This window comes from Lineus longissimus, chromosome 15, assembly GCF_910592395.1.
Source record: "Lineus longissimus chromosome 15, tnLinLong1.2, whole genome shotgun sequence".
Lineage (NCBI taxonomy): Eukaryota > Metazoa > Nemertea > Pilidiophora > Heteronemertea > Lineidae > Lineus > Lineus longissimus.
Window position 1 is genome coordinate 11,564,247 of NC_088322.1, and position 18,503 is coordinate 11,582,749.

Consider the following 18,503-nt stretch of genomic DNA (forward strand, 5'->3'; position numbering starts at 1 on the left):
TTAACTGATTTCGATAACCAATGTGGAAATCTCATCAAGGTCAACCAATAAAACATGCGGGTATTGTAAATACACTCAGATGGACAAATCAGAAGAAGCCCAGCAGATATCATCGATTGTTAGGTGTCCAGTGTGCATACAAGGACATTTATTCAACACACCTGGAACTTTTAAACTCCAGGTGGGGGGGGGGGGGTGTTAAGCACTATATCTCAAATTCAAGCCAGTAAAATCTGAAGCTGCCAGTATGGAATGACCTCCCTAGTAATATTCGAAATGCGGACTCCATCACAACTTTTAAGACACTCCTGAAGACCCACCTTTTTCAACAACATTACGAACATTAGAATTGTTTATTGTTGTCAAAGACTATATACTTCTTATAGAGACTCCGTTTTTGTTAAGCGCCTTTGAACGGCCCAATATAGGACTGATAAGGGCGCTATATAAATGTGATACATAGATAGATAGATAGATTTATTTAATTCAGAAAACACATTTCAGAGCTGGAGTTGAGTTTTAGAAGTTTCACCATGGTGTTTGACATGCTATGGGGTTCAATTGTACAGATGAGATTTTTAAGCGCGAGTTTGAAAGAACTGCTTGAGATGTCACCCCTTGTGCATCTGCTAATCTTGTCATAACAGGATCAGCAACCTATTGTTCAAAAGGTGACATCCTAAGAACCTAATCCTCGGAAAAATCCTATTTATCGGAAAATCTGATACACTTGCATCATTGTAAGAGATCGAGATAAAAATCACCAGAAAAAAATTCTGTGCACGACTTTTGACATTATGCATCTATTTGTCACCTTATCATATGAAGAGAGAAGAAACTGTGAACAAATGTATGAGATTTTTTAATACCTGGATTAAGGAAAGGACACCTTATTCAGGCTGCTAGGGGACGTGGCACATATGTTTAAGCAAAAGCTCACATATTAGGTTTCAAAGAAAAGGTTTCGAAAAGTCAGTCAAAACTGAGTCTGACCATGCAAGAAATTTTATGTTCGAATAATGCAATATTTGGCCATTGGGTGTGTGGAAAAATTCTTCCTTCTTTAAAAGCTTGTGATGATAAGACCCTTCAAAAATTTGTGCCTGTTCAAGCAATTTCAGTGTCACTGCCTAAAGCAACCTGCAACAGAAAGCAATTCCATTACAAATACTCTAGGCAAGTTTTCCCCCATCCTTTTGTTCGACTAACCGAGGTGCATAAGCCCCAGATACCTAATGGAGGCCTTGAAAATAGAGTAAACCCAGAAATATTTAGTTGTTTTAGTTCGTGACTTTTGCATACTTTTTAGTTCGGGACCTTCGCATACTTTTTATTTAGGGCTTTGACACTCCGTAGAAATTTAGAAATTGTAATTGAATTAGAAAATTTAGCATAAATACATACTGAATATAACTTTCAAAGCTGCCATTGTGTAGACAGATATAAAAATATTACACATTCCAAGTTTCAGAAAAGATTCATGCGTGACATTTTCACTATGACATTGTGTACAACTGCATTTCTATTTTCCTGACCTACAATTAAACACGAATGGCATACCCCTTTAAGATAATGAAATCAAAACTGGCTTGTTTATAGCAATAAACTTAGGAGAGAAAACAGAGACAATGCCATCGTTGATGCTCCTATTTCTCACTAACAAATTGGTCGTGACGAGCCCCAGATGCCCTCTCCTGAAGGTCATCTCATTGAGAACACCATCTTAAGATTTTAAAATCTGAATTGGCTTGTTAGCTGTAAACCTGGCCTGGCAAATGGGTACATCAAGGCGCTAATTGACAGGATGTGGTTTTCAATCGGCAGTGTGAAATATAAGGCGATGTGTCTGATAGGATGTGGCAGAGGTTGTTACGCGGGAGTGAGAAGCGCGGGGCCGTGGGCATCATGGTTAAAATTAAACTGGTATATAAATTTTTAAAGTGGCAATTTTTTAAGAGGTTGACGTGACTGCAAAGACACTGGATAGTCATTACAACACACATTGACTGCAACGTTGAAAATCATTTTCTTATGGCAAATAATGTAAACCGCAAGTACAAAATGAATCGAGGATTGAGGGAGTCATTTTCAACACGAATTTCCATAATTTGAAAAGTTTGGATCCAGAAGAAAAAATCCATGAATATAGAACTAAATCATTTTCTTGCAGCTACTTACAAAAGAGAGACAGACAGGGTGTAAAACGGCATTAAGTTCCTTTTGCTGCACAGTAATGCAGTGTAAATCCTATTTTCCAATCGACAACCCAAAAATTGGGGGATTACTTGCTTTTTAATTAGCTTTGTTTTGATTCATCAACGAAACTTTCATGAAAATGCAAAGTATCAATTTTCAAGGAGATCTTTAAAAGTTGGAGTGATTTCCATAAATTGAATATTTCGATAAGCAAACTTCAAGTGGGATAAGACAGGGGATCAGAGAAGAGCATAAACAATACCCTGGAAAAACACTCTAGCAATGAAGGATAATTTGAAACTCAGTTAGCGCAAGTCCTACAACTATCAACAATCTTGTTTTTTTTCCTGAGAAAGTTTTCGAAGGCGGGCTGTTGAAATGGGTTTATCTTGTTTGTTACAGGCACAAGGGACCAAAGTATCATCTGCGCAGAACAAAAAGGATGCCATCCGACGCGGCGTTGATATTGCGCATCTCACGTTTCATTCGTTGGCCTCTTAATCCTAGGGAGGGAAGCTTGCCGATTGTAGACGTGATTCATCTTACATATAATACACCAATTCGTTGCCATGGAAACGGGAAAGTTTTCATTCCGGCGCATTCACTCCTAATATGGCGGATCAATAGAGATCGTGTTGCGATAGAAAAGGGTCTCACGTGACGTATCAGCGTTATTAGCTATCTCTAACAGGTGAAGAAACGATACCTAGCCTTGCAGAAATATTTTCCTAATTACCTGTCTTCTTCTGACGGAGCAATTTGATACGCGCAGCCCGCGTGCAAAAATTTACAATGTGCAAAAGAAACACTTGGGCCAATGCGAGATAAGAAGCTTATGTCATTGTCGCAGCGCTATTGTTGGCGATACAAAAGGCGTCAGCATTCTCGCAACAGAATATGCTGGCCTTTCACCTCGATGCTTCTCGAGGTAATAATTTTGAGATTTCAAGAAAAAAATGCAAGTAGGCGATATCTATATTTGGTGAGGAGTTTTAGTGTTATGTATCAGTGGACAGCTTCATTAGCATGGACGGATCATCGTTGTAGAACTGATATTCTCTGGACCTTTGGGAAGGAAATCTCAATTTAACGTACATGAGTACTTGGAAATTTGTTGAATCGCATTCAGCGGCAAGTCTGGATTTGTAGCATTGTGATTATTATTGTTGCTATGTGCAACATAATGATCTCTTGTCTGCAGGTAAAACCAGTAATGATTTGCAGAGCCACTACAAGCACATAACCAGATCCGTCCATACTGACGCACTGAAGTTCACTGTCCTCGAATCATTATCTCATGTTAAGGATGATAGAGCCACCATTCACTATACGAAATTTATCAAGGCATTTGATGGATGGCATATTATGTTTGCGTTACGGGTTTTTGGAGACGTGTCAACGAGCATCCCCAAGGACCTTAACACATTAAGGGCTGATCATGAATGCTTTGTCCAGAGCGATGCAGCATGGACATGTGATAATCCCCAGAGAGTTGGTCGTCGAACCAAAATGTACATGCTAATTTTATGTCATAGGGCATTTGATCAACTGAACTGTTGAAAAGGTGTTTTAGAATGTATCACTCAGTTTTGTACTTTATGGACAATGACCACCCTTAATGGGTTAGGTTTGAAATCTTAGCAGTTGACCATTAGAGTAATATGGGGAGGTATCTCACTTGCGGCTGCTGCGGCAGGTTGTTATCACCTCCCCTGCAGCAAGATGGCACAGGATTATTGATAGGAGAGGACTTGCTCTTTGAAAGAACAGTCTCACTAAGTGGGGTCTGATCACACCCGTGCCCTCAATGCCTTCTTATACCTAATAGAAGCCACATTCTTTCTATAGGATGTCTGGAAGGAGCACAACTCTCATTGCTGCTGCAAGAAGTCACTTTTATTCACTGAATGATATCTGGTGACAAACTACTTTTCTGAACCCACATTTGGCTATTTTCTAAGGTCTGGTTTGAGGGTGTAACCCAATCTGAAGGTAGAATAAGTACAAACTAAGTAAGCTCACAGCGACAATCTGAGCTGTGTACCTTTCAGACATATCCCATTAGAAAGAATGCACCTATTTTTAAGAATAAAGAGCCAAGTTTGAGAGCATGGCTTCACCAGACTGTATTTTGATAAAGATGATTTGTTCCCTTTCTGTCAGTTCTGAAAAGGTGTGGAATGCGCGCATTTTTGAGGGGAGGTTGCCTCTGTTGAAGTTTGGAGTCACTACCCCAGTATGTTGCAATGCAAGAGGCTGTAGTGGTATGCCTAACCGCAGAAAAGTGCCGCTAACAAGTCTAAAAGTAAGACAATTTCTGCAATTTCCACATGCAATGTACTTTTGTTAAGGTCAATAGGTAAACGAAGGGAACTCAGACTCCTGTAAGACGTGTTTCAATGAGCTCACGAAAACCAATCATCTCGGCCAAAAGCGCCTTTGGTCACAATTGAAATTTCATTGTACACACTCTGCAGACAACCCCATATCTCTACAGAGCTGAGATTGTTCTACCTTTCACACCACTCTTTAATCATGCCCTCCAACTCGACACTTTTTTTCTTCCAAAATACTCTCAGTAATGGTTACTTTGCGGTAAAACCTTTCTGCCAAAAAGTGAAGTTAATGGTGCAAATTATTCTTGTTTTTAACATTGCATCGTTGCATTTTTCATGCCTGCTTGTAAACTATTAACTTTGTATCAACCTTTGGGTCATTTCTGTGCCAAAAAAGAAGCAAAAGAAAGTTGATCTTTGTGTATCAACCAGGAGTGTCAGAAGGCAGAATGCCCGGAGACATGGGTGAAGGTATCGATATTTGCTTACCAGGTGAGTACTTACCTTTCGAGATGACAGCTTTTGAACGACTCAGCTAAGACACCTACTGGGCTTAATTTCCGACCAAGGTCTCAACTTAAGGACGAACTATTGTCACTGTCAACTTAACATCCGACACTTTTCTGCTCGGACAACGAGAGGTAGCCATACGATAAAGTCGCCCGATTACAGCCGCACACATGCATGATTCCAGTCACCATCACCACTCCAAATTAAATACTTCAAGAGTATAATGCATTGTTTAGCCTCGAGGAAATATGCCGCAGAACAAAGGGCTTTTTGAAGTAATACTCATAGCTGGTGGCGATGGTGACGCTGATGATGACCTGAGGCATTAATGTGGTTATTAATTGTATTATTGGAATGAAGATTTTTCCAGAAAGATTTGATGGCAGATTGATGATTAGCAATAACTACGCCTTGGTATCTTTTCGGTATCAGGCTTTTTCACTATGTGATAGTTTGTATCACTGCTGTTGCAAGCACAGTGTTACATACATGTTGGGCTGTTGGATCGATGAGGACTTGAGTCCACATCTGATGGGTAACATGCAATTGCCCCAGAATCAGATTTTTACCCCAGCACTGATAAAGGGGACTTCGTCAGATACAGAAAATATCAGGTTAAAGTTCGATTCAATTGAAAAAAACCACCAAATAACAACTGGTGAGAAGAATTTAGGTCGAACCGTGCTAAATTTTCTGTCAGGGGTATTACCTTGGCTGTTCTTCCTCATGGTCAGATTCGAAGTACCCAGGTCTTACGGTTACAAAACATGCACCTATGTTGACGGATGGAAGGACAGACGCCATTCTGAATAGTTATTTTATCGGCACTGCAGACTTTCGTTAGCTGAGCTAAAAACCAAAATACTGAAAAGTTTGTCATTCCTTACTGACATTGGTTGTATTCCACTCATACAGTCACTCCATATGATAGGCCGGCCCAGGTCTCTTGCTTGTGATCATTCTTTGTCATATGTACTGGTATAGTTTATCCTCTAGATAAAATATGTCCTCCTGACTCAATCTGTTCTCCATGAACAACTCTTCTCAACTCACTTAAAATTCCCTCTGCCCAAAAGTACACACAGATCTGTGATGTCATCACTACATGAGCACAATGTCATTATTTGTGTGTAAGTGGTCTGCTAGTTAAAGTTAACAAATACCACCTTTTTTTTGTCTTACGTTTACAAAATGTGTACCCACGTTGACGGATGGAGGGACAGACGCCATTCTGAATAGTTATTTTACCAGAGCTAAAAATTATATTTCATTTTTTGAAATTTTTTGGGGCAAATTGCAGAATAAACAAGCAAAGAGATTGCAGTAAATGGAATGCATCATATTTATTCTTTTACAGCAAAACAACTAATGATTTGACAGCAACGGGTTAACACATGAAAAAAATCTCAGAAAAATGTTACATGGCAGAAAGATGGCAAGTAATCAATAGACAATTTTCTGATGAACGCGCCAGCCCCCTTTCAAAGCTTTGTGCAGCCAACTGGAAATCATTCAATCATCTTAGCGACTCTTATCTTAACCCTTTGAGACTCATCCAAACACTTCAGACTTCCTACAACCTCAGAAGCATACGGAGGGTGTATTGATGTCAAAAGCCTCAGGGCCGAGGGTCCAGACTTTTGAGTGGACTTGGACATATGACAAGACGGGCATCATCTTTTTGTGGCACAAAACCATCAAGCAGATAGCTGCATGTTACTTTTTAAAGGAATGAAGAACACCGCCGAGAAGCGAAACAACTTTCAGTGACAAGCAGACTAGGTAACACTGCCTTGTTGGGGAATAGCCAGCATAATATATCAGCCCTGGATGGCTTCAAAGCTCTGAAAAATGAAAATCATCACCACTTTTACATTGCATTTAAAAGCAACAGCAAGACTTCTGTCACAAGAAAATTTCACCATAGCACTTTGCATCAAGTTGCAAGTCACATCACTGAAATATGACATAGAAGCGACTTATTTACAATTCGAACTGCCACCAAGCAAGGCATGACACTACGACTGAAAGCGACAAGATCTGGTATTGGTCAGCCGACTCCTGCACTCAACATGAAAAACGTGATTTTACCCACAGAGGAATAGTGAACAGTGAATTTTGTTAGCTGAACTCTGGAGCGATCCCTGTAAGTATGTACTAAAGGATAGCCCCATTGGCTCAGACAACAACACAACTATAACGAGTTTTACGGCTCCAAAAGATGAGCTTAAGTATTGTTTATTCATACAGTTTAAAATGTTGAGCAAAGGAACAGCTTCAGTCTCAATACCAAGATGTCCGCTACCAACCTCATTATCTGTGATGTCCAATTTATTCTGGAAACAAACAGAGGTGTTAGTAAAAATGTGCCAGAGAAAAAAAGGAAAAGGAAGGGTGAAAAGGAGGATAGGTTAAAATTTTAAGAAAGAATGCATAGGAAACAAAATTCTGAATTTGAAGTTCTGAGAATTTAATGTCTTTGTACAAGAAGGGATGTCACAGTATTACTTTAAATATGTATAGGGTTAAAATGAAAAATAAAAAGTAAAATCAAGTCATAATATTCTGTTCAAAACAGCCCCAGGCAATGTGCAGTATCATATCATATTAGCTTCAGCAAGAAACCGAAATAGCCTGAACCCTTTTGAAAAACACATTATTTCACATTGCACAGTAATTTTCATCTCAGAGTGCGAAACACTGCACTGGAGTTGAAACATTGCCTGCAGCGATTCGGAAAATATCCCGAGAACTCAAATTACATTTGGGTGTGGTCCGCTCTTTGCTTTGTTTAATATCTATTGTCGTGTTTTCACGATCCACTGAGCGCGAGAAATCAATTTCTCCGTAGTGCTTCTCCGTTGAGTGACGGTTGCCTACCCTCAGAGAGGATTTATAGTTTCCATGGAAACAGAAGTTTCTTGCCTCTTGCGACAGCAAAGTCGTGGTCAAGTTAACTTTCGTAGAGGGGCGTGAAGGACACTTGCGCCATCGATAAAATGATTATACAAACTCTGAAAAGCCCTAGTAAATACTATAAAGTGCCAAACTTTTGCGAGTCTTCGGTTTTCATGGATTGTGTGAACAAGCTTGATTTGTGGTTCGATCTAACGATCATAGTAGTAACAGCCATCTAAAGCACATTTTCTTTCTCATGAACTTAAAACGTCTTGTCTTGAAAATAATTAATTTTTAATTCAACATTTGCCTTGAAAGAGCTGAACCTTCGAAAGTTTATTGGTTATGAAATCACATGGCCATGGCTTCCAGTTGCTGACAGTTCAAATTATCTGCTCGTACCGCAAACGCAACGAATATAGCTCCACATTTTCATTACAGGTTTGTCATTAGAAGAATGCTTTTTCCAATTTTTCTGATGGAATAAAATCCATACACCAAAGTCGAGACAATGAAATATCAGTGCTGCCACAAAGCGATTAAGTGAGGAACTATTAACTGGTGGAGCTGGGTCTTGGCACGTATGATCGCTTGGTGGCCAAGAATTTGAATCATACCGATTCAATTCATGTTGCCTTAATTTTCATTATTGCTCATGAAAAAAATTCACCAAATTCATCACCAAATGGAGGTCAGATTGCCAACTTAAGCTTCTTCATCAACAGTTTCTGTCATTTTGCCAAGTTGAAAACAAGAGAGAATTAATAACACTTAACAGCAATATGGAGAAATTATTATCAATGAACAGGCTGTGACAAAATGAGGGCAAATTTCAAGGAAAACAACCTGAATCAAAGAGGTTAAAAGGTCAAGGTTATCTGGATGAGTTTCAGTGATGAAAAAGCTTTCAGAACGAGAGGCGTTGTGTTTTAGGAAGGTGAAGGTCATCTGAAGGTGATGGTCAGAGTTAAGGTCAAGGTCATGATGGATTACTGAAAACGAGCTGGTTAAGGTTAGAAGAAAAGTTCATAAAGCCAAGGTGAAGGTCATAACACAGCAAAGGTCAAACAGAGGTAAAAGATCAAGGTCAAATTGCAAAGGTTAGTATTGTTATTTCAAGCGCATTATAGTGTAAGAACTGAAGGTCGATTTGAACATGAAGACAAGTGCAGAAATTTTAGGAAACTCAGAATATCAAGAGGAATTAGCTGTTTGAAGAATGTTTCTTCAACAACAAAAGCTAAGATTCCTTTGAAGGTGCAACCATTTAAATAATTTATGCACAATTTATTTTAAAGAAAAATACCAAAAATACCAAAAATTCCCAAAACCCCTCAGTCCTTTTAAATTCATACACTTACGCTGCGATGTTGATGTAGCTCAACACTATCGTCGTCATCCTATCAGTAATAAGGAAGAACGGAAATATGAATTAGACGGGTGGGGAACACAAAATGGAGAAAATAAAATACCAAGCAACCATGCTGTTAAAAAAGGATTGAAATAAAAAGGTGTTAGGTAAAACCTGAAGACAAAAATCAATTTAGAGCAAATAATTTCAAGTTTTGCATTTTCATAAAATTTCTATTTTTTATCACTAGTTTCCAGGTCATGATATAATGATTGATCCTGCTTCTTTAAAAGAGCTATAGTATTTTTTCTCAGAGCATACATGCATCATAGTGTCAAGGAATAAAATATCCAGTTGATGTGATAGCTTACATCAAATTATACCTGCTGATCAACAGCTTCCAACATTGGTGATTGGTGGTTTTGGTGATTACTTCGGCAGACACAAGTACTGTTTTCAGAACTTTCAAATCTGAAAAAGTCTCGTCACAAAAACACAAGTCAAAACTACTATTACACCCTAATAATTCAAGAGATAACAAGGGCTAACAATAGTCATTATCTTCCAAAAGGCCACACCTATTTCTGTTAATTAGGTGTTTGTAACCATCTTCTTTCGTATAATTTACATTGAAAATGTTACACAATGATGCACTTTTTTATGTTTGTGACTTATAATCAGCGACCATCACAAGAAAATTTGTTTTTGTTTTGCTTTCTCATATTTTCTTTGTGTGAATGTATCAGTAGGTTGAATCCAATGACATTTCTAATTGAAGTATGCAAAGGTTATGAACAATTCTGTTTTGTCGTTGCTGAAACAGTGCAGACAAGTAATTTTATTGCAGAGATGTGATGAGCAATAAAAAGATTTGAAAAGATTAATAAATGATGCAAAATCCTACATGCTCCATATTATCTGTAGTAAAGCAGAAATTAAGTAAAATACTTCAGACTTCATTATTCATACAATCTGTACTAATGTAGAAATGATGTCAAGTTGCTGGTGCTGAGAGCAAACAATTCTCAAGGTTCACCAAAAACAGGTATTGGATGTGCGAGTACGTGTATGTCACTGACTAGGGAAGGACACAGATAGCTCACAAAAACAGTGACCAGACAGAGACAATCCCATCAACGGAACAACTTCCGTTTTTTTCCCCGAGGTGTGCTTTTTTCCGCAACCCATATTTGATTAAGCTTTTTGTTACGTTTTTTTCGATATATTAATCTTGTATGTCAGGCCACAACAAGGTATTTTTTCCATTTTTTTCTGAAGGGGATACATGATTTCCTAATGCACATACAATAAAGCTCGAACGGACTTTCGTTTCTAGACTACCAGTGTATGGCCATAAATGGTGATATCAATAAGACCAAAAATTACCAATCAACTTTTCAAGTAATTTTCACGACTCCCAAACCGTACTCGAACAGTCAGTCAGCCTGTTTGAGAGCCACCAACCTACAAACAGTACTCGAGTGGTCAGTCAGCCTGTTTGAGAGCGAACAACCCCAAACAGTATTTGAGCAGTCAGTCAGTCTGTTTGAGAGTCACCAACCCCAACAGTACTCAAGCCTGTTTGAGAGCCACCTACCTGCAAACAGTACTCGAGTGGTCAGTCAGCCTGTTTGAGAGCGAACAACCCCAAACAGTATTTGAGCAGTCAGTCAGTCTGTTTGAGAGTCACCAACCCCAACAGTACTCAAGCCTGTTTGAGAGCCACCTACCTGCAAACAGTACTCGAGTGGTCAGTCAGCCTGTTTGAGAGCGAACAACCCCAAACAGTATTTGAGCAGTCAGTCAGTCTGTTTGAGAGTCACCAACCCCAACAGTACTCAAGCCTGTTTGTGAGCCACCTACCTGCAAACAGTACTCGGGTGGTCAGTCAGCCTGTTTGAGAGCCAACAACCCCAAACAGTACTTGAGCAGTCAGTCAGTCTGTTTGAGAGTCACCAACCCCATCTGGTACTTTGTTGACCCTGGTCCCCAGGAACACCTCATTCCAGCTCAACAGAAACTTAACCAGCAGCCCTTACACCTCAAAGCACTTTGCAAGCCTTTGTAGTGACCATGATACTCCAGTACACAATTAGCCTCCTCTCAAGATATCCGGCGTCAGGAACATTAGCAAGACGTCGACGTACACCGAATTTCCTTTTCATACACAAATTGCTGATGGAATTCTCTGATCCGTGATAGCCAAGATGACTTCCACTAGTATCGGGCTTCAAAGCCAAGGCAACTTCTGTGGGACAAGGTTACTTCTGAGCAGCTTTCTAAGGCTTCATATTGTGCCCCTCCCTTCATCCGTAATGTCTTTGTTGAGCTTCTGAGAAAGTCAACGTCAGGAAGACAAAGCGACTTCGGCAAGATTGTTCAGGCTTTCCTGGTGTTGTCCCCATCCCTAGACTGCTCAACATGATGATATGGGTCAATGGGCACCAGGACACACCAAAGCTAAAATGACTGTCCTTAGGCAACTACCTCAATGTTAGGACTCGACCCCCCCCCCCCCCCGCCGCTCAAGAATGTCCTTGTGAGGTATGCTCAGAAAAGCATAAGTATTCACCACTGGACTGGTGAAAGAATGTGAAGGGTTAAGAAGATACCAAACGAGGTGAAATCCTGATGAAGCAGAAAATCCACCCGATCAACTCATAATCACATGGATTTGTTTCTCTTGATCTGAGCCTGCCTGATAACTCTCGAATAAAATGAAATCCTATTAGTTGAAATAGAAGCAGATTTTTAATATAGCATTTCCTTTCATGTTTGAATCCGGAGGGAAGACACATGAGCCAACTGTGCTGGATTTTCTATTGCAGTTTGCAACAATAACTTCATCTTAAAGCCGTCTTCCATAATTTCAATTTCAACAGCTTAAAGCATTGAAGAAGGGGCCATCTCAAAGTTGTTGTTTTTTCTGAATGTGTTTATTCGTTTCAATTGGAATTTAAGAAGTTTGTCTTAAAGCAATTTTATGATACATCCAAACAAACACTTGTCTATTTGGTAATCAAAGGGACTTTTATCCCCAAAATTGAAGGGGGACTGAAAAACCCTGAGTGAGATGGCAGAGATGGCAATCATGGAAACTAAAAGGAGACCGAATATTGAGATCCTTAGTCCACAATGACTGAAAATATACCAATAATGATGAATAGAGATGAGCTAGTAGGGAGCTCTTTCATAAGTTATAAAGCAAAATGTCAACGTGTACATTGTGGTTAGAACAAATGGACATCCTCAGAAAAGACGTTGCCTTTTGACATTTTCCCTGCGACAGTTCCTTCTGTTTAGGGCTTTAAAAATGTACCTGAATACATCAGATAATAACAAGAGAAATCACACAGGTGTGCACTGCCAGTTTACCTTGAGGTGGACTCTATTGTCAGTTGAGAAAGGGGATCTTTGTCATTGGATGTAAACAAAGAAAAAGCCTCATCTAGGGCTTCGCATTGTTAAGGAGAAGAGAGATTCCAGGGCTTGTTGGAATGAGACAATTTGTCCAGGGGCTTCTGAGGGAGGCAGGGTTGACGACCTACTGCATTCAGCAGGAGCAGAATCATGCTACTGACAGCACCTTCTGCTTCATTTAATCGTACACTGAACGGAGACAACTTGATGGAATCTAGCACATTTGCAGCTTTTGAAGAAAAGGTTGAAAAAATTGTGTTCTAAGATTTGCCTCGGGCTGCATTTGGTAACGAAAAGCTTTGCTTTATGTATTGGAATCTTTTGCTGTATTGTAAACAAATAAAAGAATCCATGATTTTTGCGGAGAGCTTTGAAGAAAATTGCTTCTTTTCCAACACATTAACAGTACTCCTTCATATACTTCTTAACTCGCATCTTCTAACAATATCCTTTTTCAAGAGGAAGAATCAGTTGGTGACCTTCTGCTTTTGCAAGAAGTAAACCTTTAGAAAACGTGGAACAGACTGTTGCGTGGAACAAATTGAAGAAGTCTTGCTCATTTTCACCTTTTGAGGGAAATTCTTGACAGTCCAAACATCACTGACTCACATGGCGCCCTTGGTTGCCTCAGTGAAATACAGTGTTGTGATGTCAACCATGACGTGATCCAAATCCTGCCAACATAAGCATGGTGGACTGTTGATCAGAAGTGATGTGTTATCCGAATATGGCACACTCTCCTGCCAACACAAGCATGGCGGACTGCCAGTCAAAAGTGATGTGTTATATGAATGTGGCACACTCTCCTGCCAACACAAGCATGGTGTACTGCCAGTCAGAAGTGATGTGTTATCCGAATGAGGCACACTCTCCTGCCAACACAAGCATGGTGTACTGCCGGTCAGAAGTGATGTGCTATACGAATGAGGCACACTCTCCTGCCAACACCAGCATGGTGTACTGCCAGTCAGAAGTGATGTGTTATCCGAATGAGGCACACTCTCCTGCCAACACAAGCATGGTGTACTGCCGGTCAGAAGTGATGTGTTATCCGAATGTGGCACACTCTCCTGCCGACACCAACATGGTGGGCTGTTGATCAGAAGTGATGTCACTGCTCAAGCTCCATTCGCACGTGTCGCAATTAACTTAGACAATATGAGATGGATTCGTCACTGCATTTAAAAAATACCAGTCATTGAGAATAGCTGTTACGTACCTCTTGTCTGTGTTCACGATTGAGGAGATCATAAAGAGCGTCGATCAAATCTTGGTTCGCCCGAATGGTACTGGCGTAAGTATGGAGCTCAGCTTCTGACAGAGCCTGCAATGACAATGAGACAGGTGTTACACAAAAAACATTTATTTCTGCCTACGATACCATGCAGTTTTATGGATGGTAAAATCTAGCTTGAACTTCTTGTCAGTCTTCTTCTTCTTCTTGATACCAGGTTTCACTCTGAGAATACCATTTGTCTTCGCAGCATGCGTGCAGATAGAAGCTTGGTTGGTAAGTTAGTTCGCCATGTATAAAACGGTTAAAAACAGGCACTGATCACCAGTCTTCCCTTGAGCAGTCTCCTGATTGTTGAAGTTTTGTCGGCATGAGGGCACCTAGATCCTTATGCCGGGATTGAAAGATGCCTCATGACTGCTAGTCAAAGAGCTGAGCAACTGCACCACCGTGGCTCCAAAGGATAAGATGCCACGGGGCTAGGTCTGAAGGGTTAATAGATAATTTAAAGGAAACTTCACTTTCTCACAAGAGAAATCAAGTGAAATTTGAATAAACCCACATGATGGTTATCCTGACAAACGACGACACAATTCAAGCCCGCGATTAAATCAACAACTCATTTCATGATTCGAGCTGACGGAAATGAAATCTATATTCAATTCATTTTGAATCATCACCAGCCAATGTTGGAGCTTCAGTCACATTCTCGGTGAATGTCTTATGCCTAAGTGGTGCAAAAAGGGAGTGCGTCATTATTGATGGTTAACCCATCAAGGGCCGTGCTTAAAATTTAGGGTGTAGGGTAAATACTTCTAGTGGCGTCTGAAACGCTGAAGACCTCTCTTCAGCGCTATCTCCTGAAGCAATGCGCATAGTCTCTCTCTTTTTCTATCTTGTGATTTTGCAAACAGAAAATTCTGTCCACATATCTCAGGTCCCCCAGGTATTTCAATAGCATTTGGCCTTATAACTTGTAGTCAGCGCAATCTCTCATAGCACCACTCTCATGGCACCAAAAAATTCATAGTCAAGTGCACAATAAACTTCCTCAAAACTTTCCGTACATCAGCGTAGCATCCGCACTGATACGCTAATTAGACGCAACTTTTTCCCTTTGTTCATCCGATACTTTTGCTACAGGTAGCGCTACGAAAGGTTAGAGGTCGCAAACAAAGTGAAACACATCGCACTGTCGATACAAGTCTCGCATTACAAAGTCACTAACGCTATCGAATTCTCATTGCTTGGGGTATTTTCGTCGTGATGTTTCGCTCGTTTTTCCCCAGGCACCGATACCTTTTACATAATGATAGAATTTAACTTTTTCACTTCTTTAAGGAAACAAATACCTGCATATAATCTCTTCACATCACAGAAGCATTTTTCTATTTTGAAGTTATGCACAAGATGGAGCAGTTTCTAATATTTTAGTGTAAAACACATTTTCTAACTGAAACTTTTTCCAGGCCAAAGGAAAAGGTGGCGTGTTAGATGAGGACATCCAAACAGCTTCTTGGGATCTCCAACAAATACTGTGTAGAGAATCATTTTCCGAATAATGTTTAGGATGTTTTCAGACATTGCAAAGATAAGAAACTTTTAAGAAGCCCACTTAGTCCCTGTGATCTTGACCTGGCGAGACAAGATTTGGTGAGGTTTCCAGGACGAGACATCAGTCCAGGTCCAGGTCAAACTGGCAACGTTATAAGTAGCAAGTGTAAGCTTTGGTAGGTTTCCCCACAAATTTGATTGATTTGACCAATTCGCTTTTGTGGCAACAAACAGTTCGCAAGCTATCCCGATGAGAACATGCCTGATCTCTATCTAGCTATAAGGATACACAGTACAAGATGGACCTAGTCGCCCAAAGGAGACACCAATAGTTAAGTTCTAACATGTCTTAGCTGAGCGTGTCAACAATCTCTTGTCTGAATGCATCTCCCTTCAGGAAATTAACCTCCCCATGTGTCGAGTCGATTCCTGAGGGACAACTAACCGAGAAGAATGGCCGACTACACGAGTGTGTGATGTTCTCGAGCATATTCTCCAGCGGAAATGGCTTCTCAGCATGGTGTGAGGGAAAGATGACAAAATCTTGCGGGTTTCTTATGGAAATTGATCAGCTAAAAATAACCTTTTGTTGCCAATGGTTAATGACTGCCCTAAGCTTGTGGCACACGGTTTGACGTCTCGGTGAAACCATGCATGCAGGCTATCTAGAAGAAGACCCAGTCAGCTGAGGCTACCCAATGTTGGTACGGTATCGTTACAATGGCCATCTTCTGGCATTTTTAACTGACCATGATCTGTCTCAAAGCACTTTCTAACTGCAACAACTGTGACTGTAGGTCTCAAAAGAGGCATTGAAGAGTATCAATGAGTTGGTCATAGAGTGGACCTGATAGGCAACGCGGCTACACCCATAACCCACCGAGATTGATGCCTTCACCATGCACTTTCAAATGCTACTGCACTCCATGTTACTCTCATTACTTATTAAAAGTGTCATCAGCAGTGTATACCAGCAGTGTCATCCATTAGCCTGCACATGGTGGGGTATAATGGCAAGAGAGTATCTGTTCTGTTTGAGGGTTACCGCAGGAGCCCATGCAAACAACTGTCGGTGCTTTCACAACCTACTTGGGTGAAGGCCTTGGCTTGAGTTACATATAGTATCTTAGTGAAAATACGCAATATTTCCCACAGCCCCAACCAACTTGTGATTCCTCAGAAGGACTACCACCACCAGTTGTAATGTGATGATGAAGCCACACCAATCTTGACAAGACCTGACCAGAAAGGACCTGATGGAACAAGACCCAGTAAGACCTGAAGATATCGGGACAGAAAAACCACATCTGCATCATCAAATTGTGCATGCTGAGTTCCTTTCTTCTCGTTTAGACTGCAAAATATGAACTTTTTCACATTCCGCAGCCGATTTTTCAGAATCATTCATAAGGAACAGGTGCAAGCGATAGGATATTTTTTCATTGCAACATCAAAATACGAAAACCATCATGCAGGTTTGTTTTGCACATCATCATCTGTCACATGATTTTGATATTTTCATGTTACCAAGGAAACAGAAGTTTCTTCATTTTAATCGATGTGAACATATGAAATTTCATTTTGTGACGCAGAAGATGGGTTTAAGGATGATAGGTGGAGGGGAATTAACCCTTTGAAGATTGGAGTGTCTATTTTTTGAAGAACCATGAGGCTATGAGGCTCTTCAAAAGATTTGTTTTTCACATTGGTCCCAAAATACCTGAAAATCCATTTAACCTGAAGAATTGCACCCTTGAAACTACTCTACTTGATACCATACCACACCCTACTCCTCTTGCCATGCACATTTTCTTTCCAAGTCAAAGCCAGTAATTTTAATATTAGCCATCTCTCTCATTTCATGCTGCATGCCTTCCCCCAGGGAGATACCAGCCACACTAACTTGACCAATGAAATCATCCAGATGGCTTTTGATTCGTAGCTAGCGATGGGACCACCGACAATCCCTGCGGGGTTTCTGCGGACATAATTCAATAAGATTCCAGTGGATGGATGGAATATTGGCAAAACTGTCATATACTGTCCTCACCCTTTCTTTGCCACTAGAATAGCGTATTGATGGGATTGATTCGGGCCCAGGCGAACGTGCCATATTGGTCAGCCAGCAGTCTCTAGGAAAGCCAATGAGCTAACGCAATAAGTCTGACATTTTTTGGGGGTAAAAATCTTCCCCTTTGATCAGCAATCACTTGCACAAAAATGCCTCTAAAATGCTTAGTTTTGGTCCGAGTCTCTGTTTCTCATTCAAAGGACAAGAGTAATCAAAGTAGTCTACTGACACTCATAAGCTGCCTCTAAGTCTAAAAGACTTGTGAAATCTAATACTTATTCCAGGTACTTGTGTGAACGCTCCCAACCAGAACTTTCTGAAAAAGACCAAAAACCTAATACTTCAAAAGAATTGGGTTTCTCATAAGTCACGACACAATTTGTGTAAAGGTTTTTTGGGTAAACTTCACATCTTCTACAATACTTTCAAAATTGCCTAGCATATCTCAAAGTTTGAACATGAAAAGGAGGTGTGAAGTTGGATCCCAAACTTAAGTTGAAACTCTCAAAAGATTTTCATTACAAAGTTGTTTGGGTGCAGCTTCAAAACAGTTGCTTATCACATCAGTTTGCTGAATAAGCCAAAAGTATAACCTCCACAGTAAATCACTTTGAATTTTTATCTCCAAAACTTTGCGTAAAACTTAAAGAGGATTCTTGAAAGAAAAGGAGTGGGATCCAAATCTTTACATTTTCACAAGACCTCCAACTGTGTAATCAAAGACACAGAAAACATGCAGCATCCAAACAAACATCAATGACGTAAGACAGAATTAACGCAGAAACGGTTGCTATGACGATGCCAAAAACCGATACTACTGGTCGGATTTCGATAAACGTGATCAAAAGTCAAACTGAAGACAAAGATCTAAGTTAATGTGCTCTGTCAGTATATCGACACTAATATTGAAGAACATCCAAAAGCCCATTGTCA

The 18,503-nt window shown here is 40.1% G+C and overlaps 1 protein-coding gene across 5 annotated transcripts in view; it reads right to left on the minus strand.

The window, feature by feature from the left end:
• Positions 1 to 18,503, minus strand: part of LOC135499271 (hyccin 2-like) — a 79,686-nt gene that overhangs the window by 52,699 nt on the left and 8,484 nt on the right. For 2 of the 5 annotated variants that reach the window (XM_064789942.1, XM_064789939.1), the window contains exons 3-5: positions 13,931 to 14,035; positions 9,302 to 9,340; positions 7,352 to 7,378 (exon numbers count right to left, since the gene is read on the minus strand). In XM_064789942.1, the coding sequence (XP_064646012.1) occupies positions 7,352 to 7,378; positions 9,302 to 9,340; positions 13,931 to 14,035 (171 nt within the window). The remainder of the gene's footprint in view (positions 1 to 7,351; positions 7,379 to 9,301; positions 9,341 to 13,930; positions 14,036 to 18,503) is intronic. The other 3 variants (XM_064789941.1, XM_064789940.1, XM_064789943.1) reach the window with 3 other exon arrangements.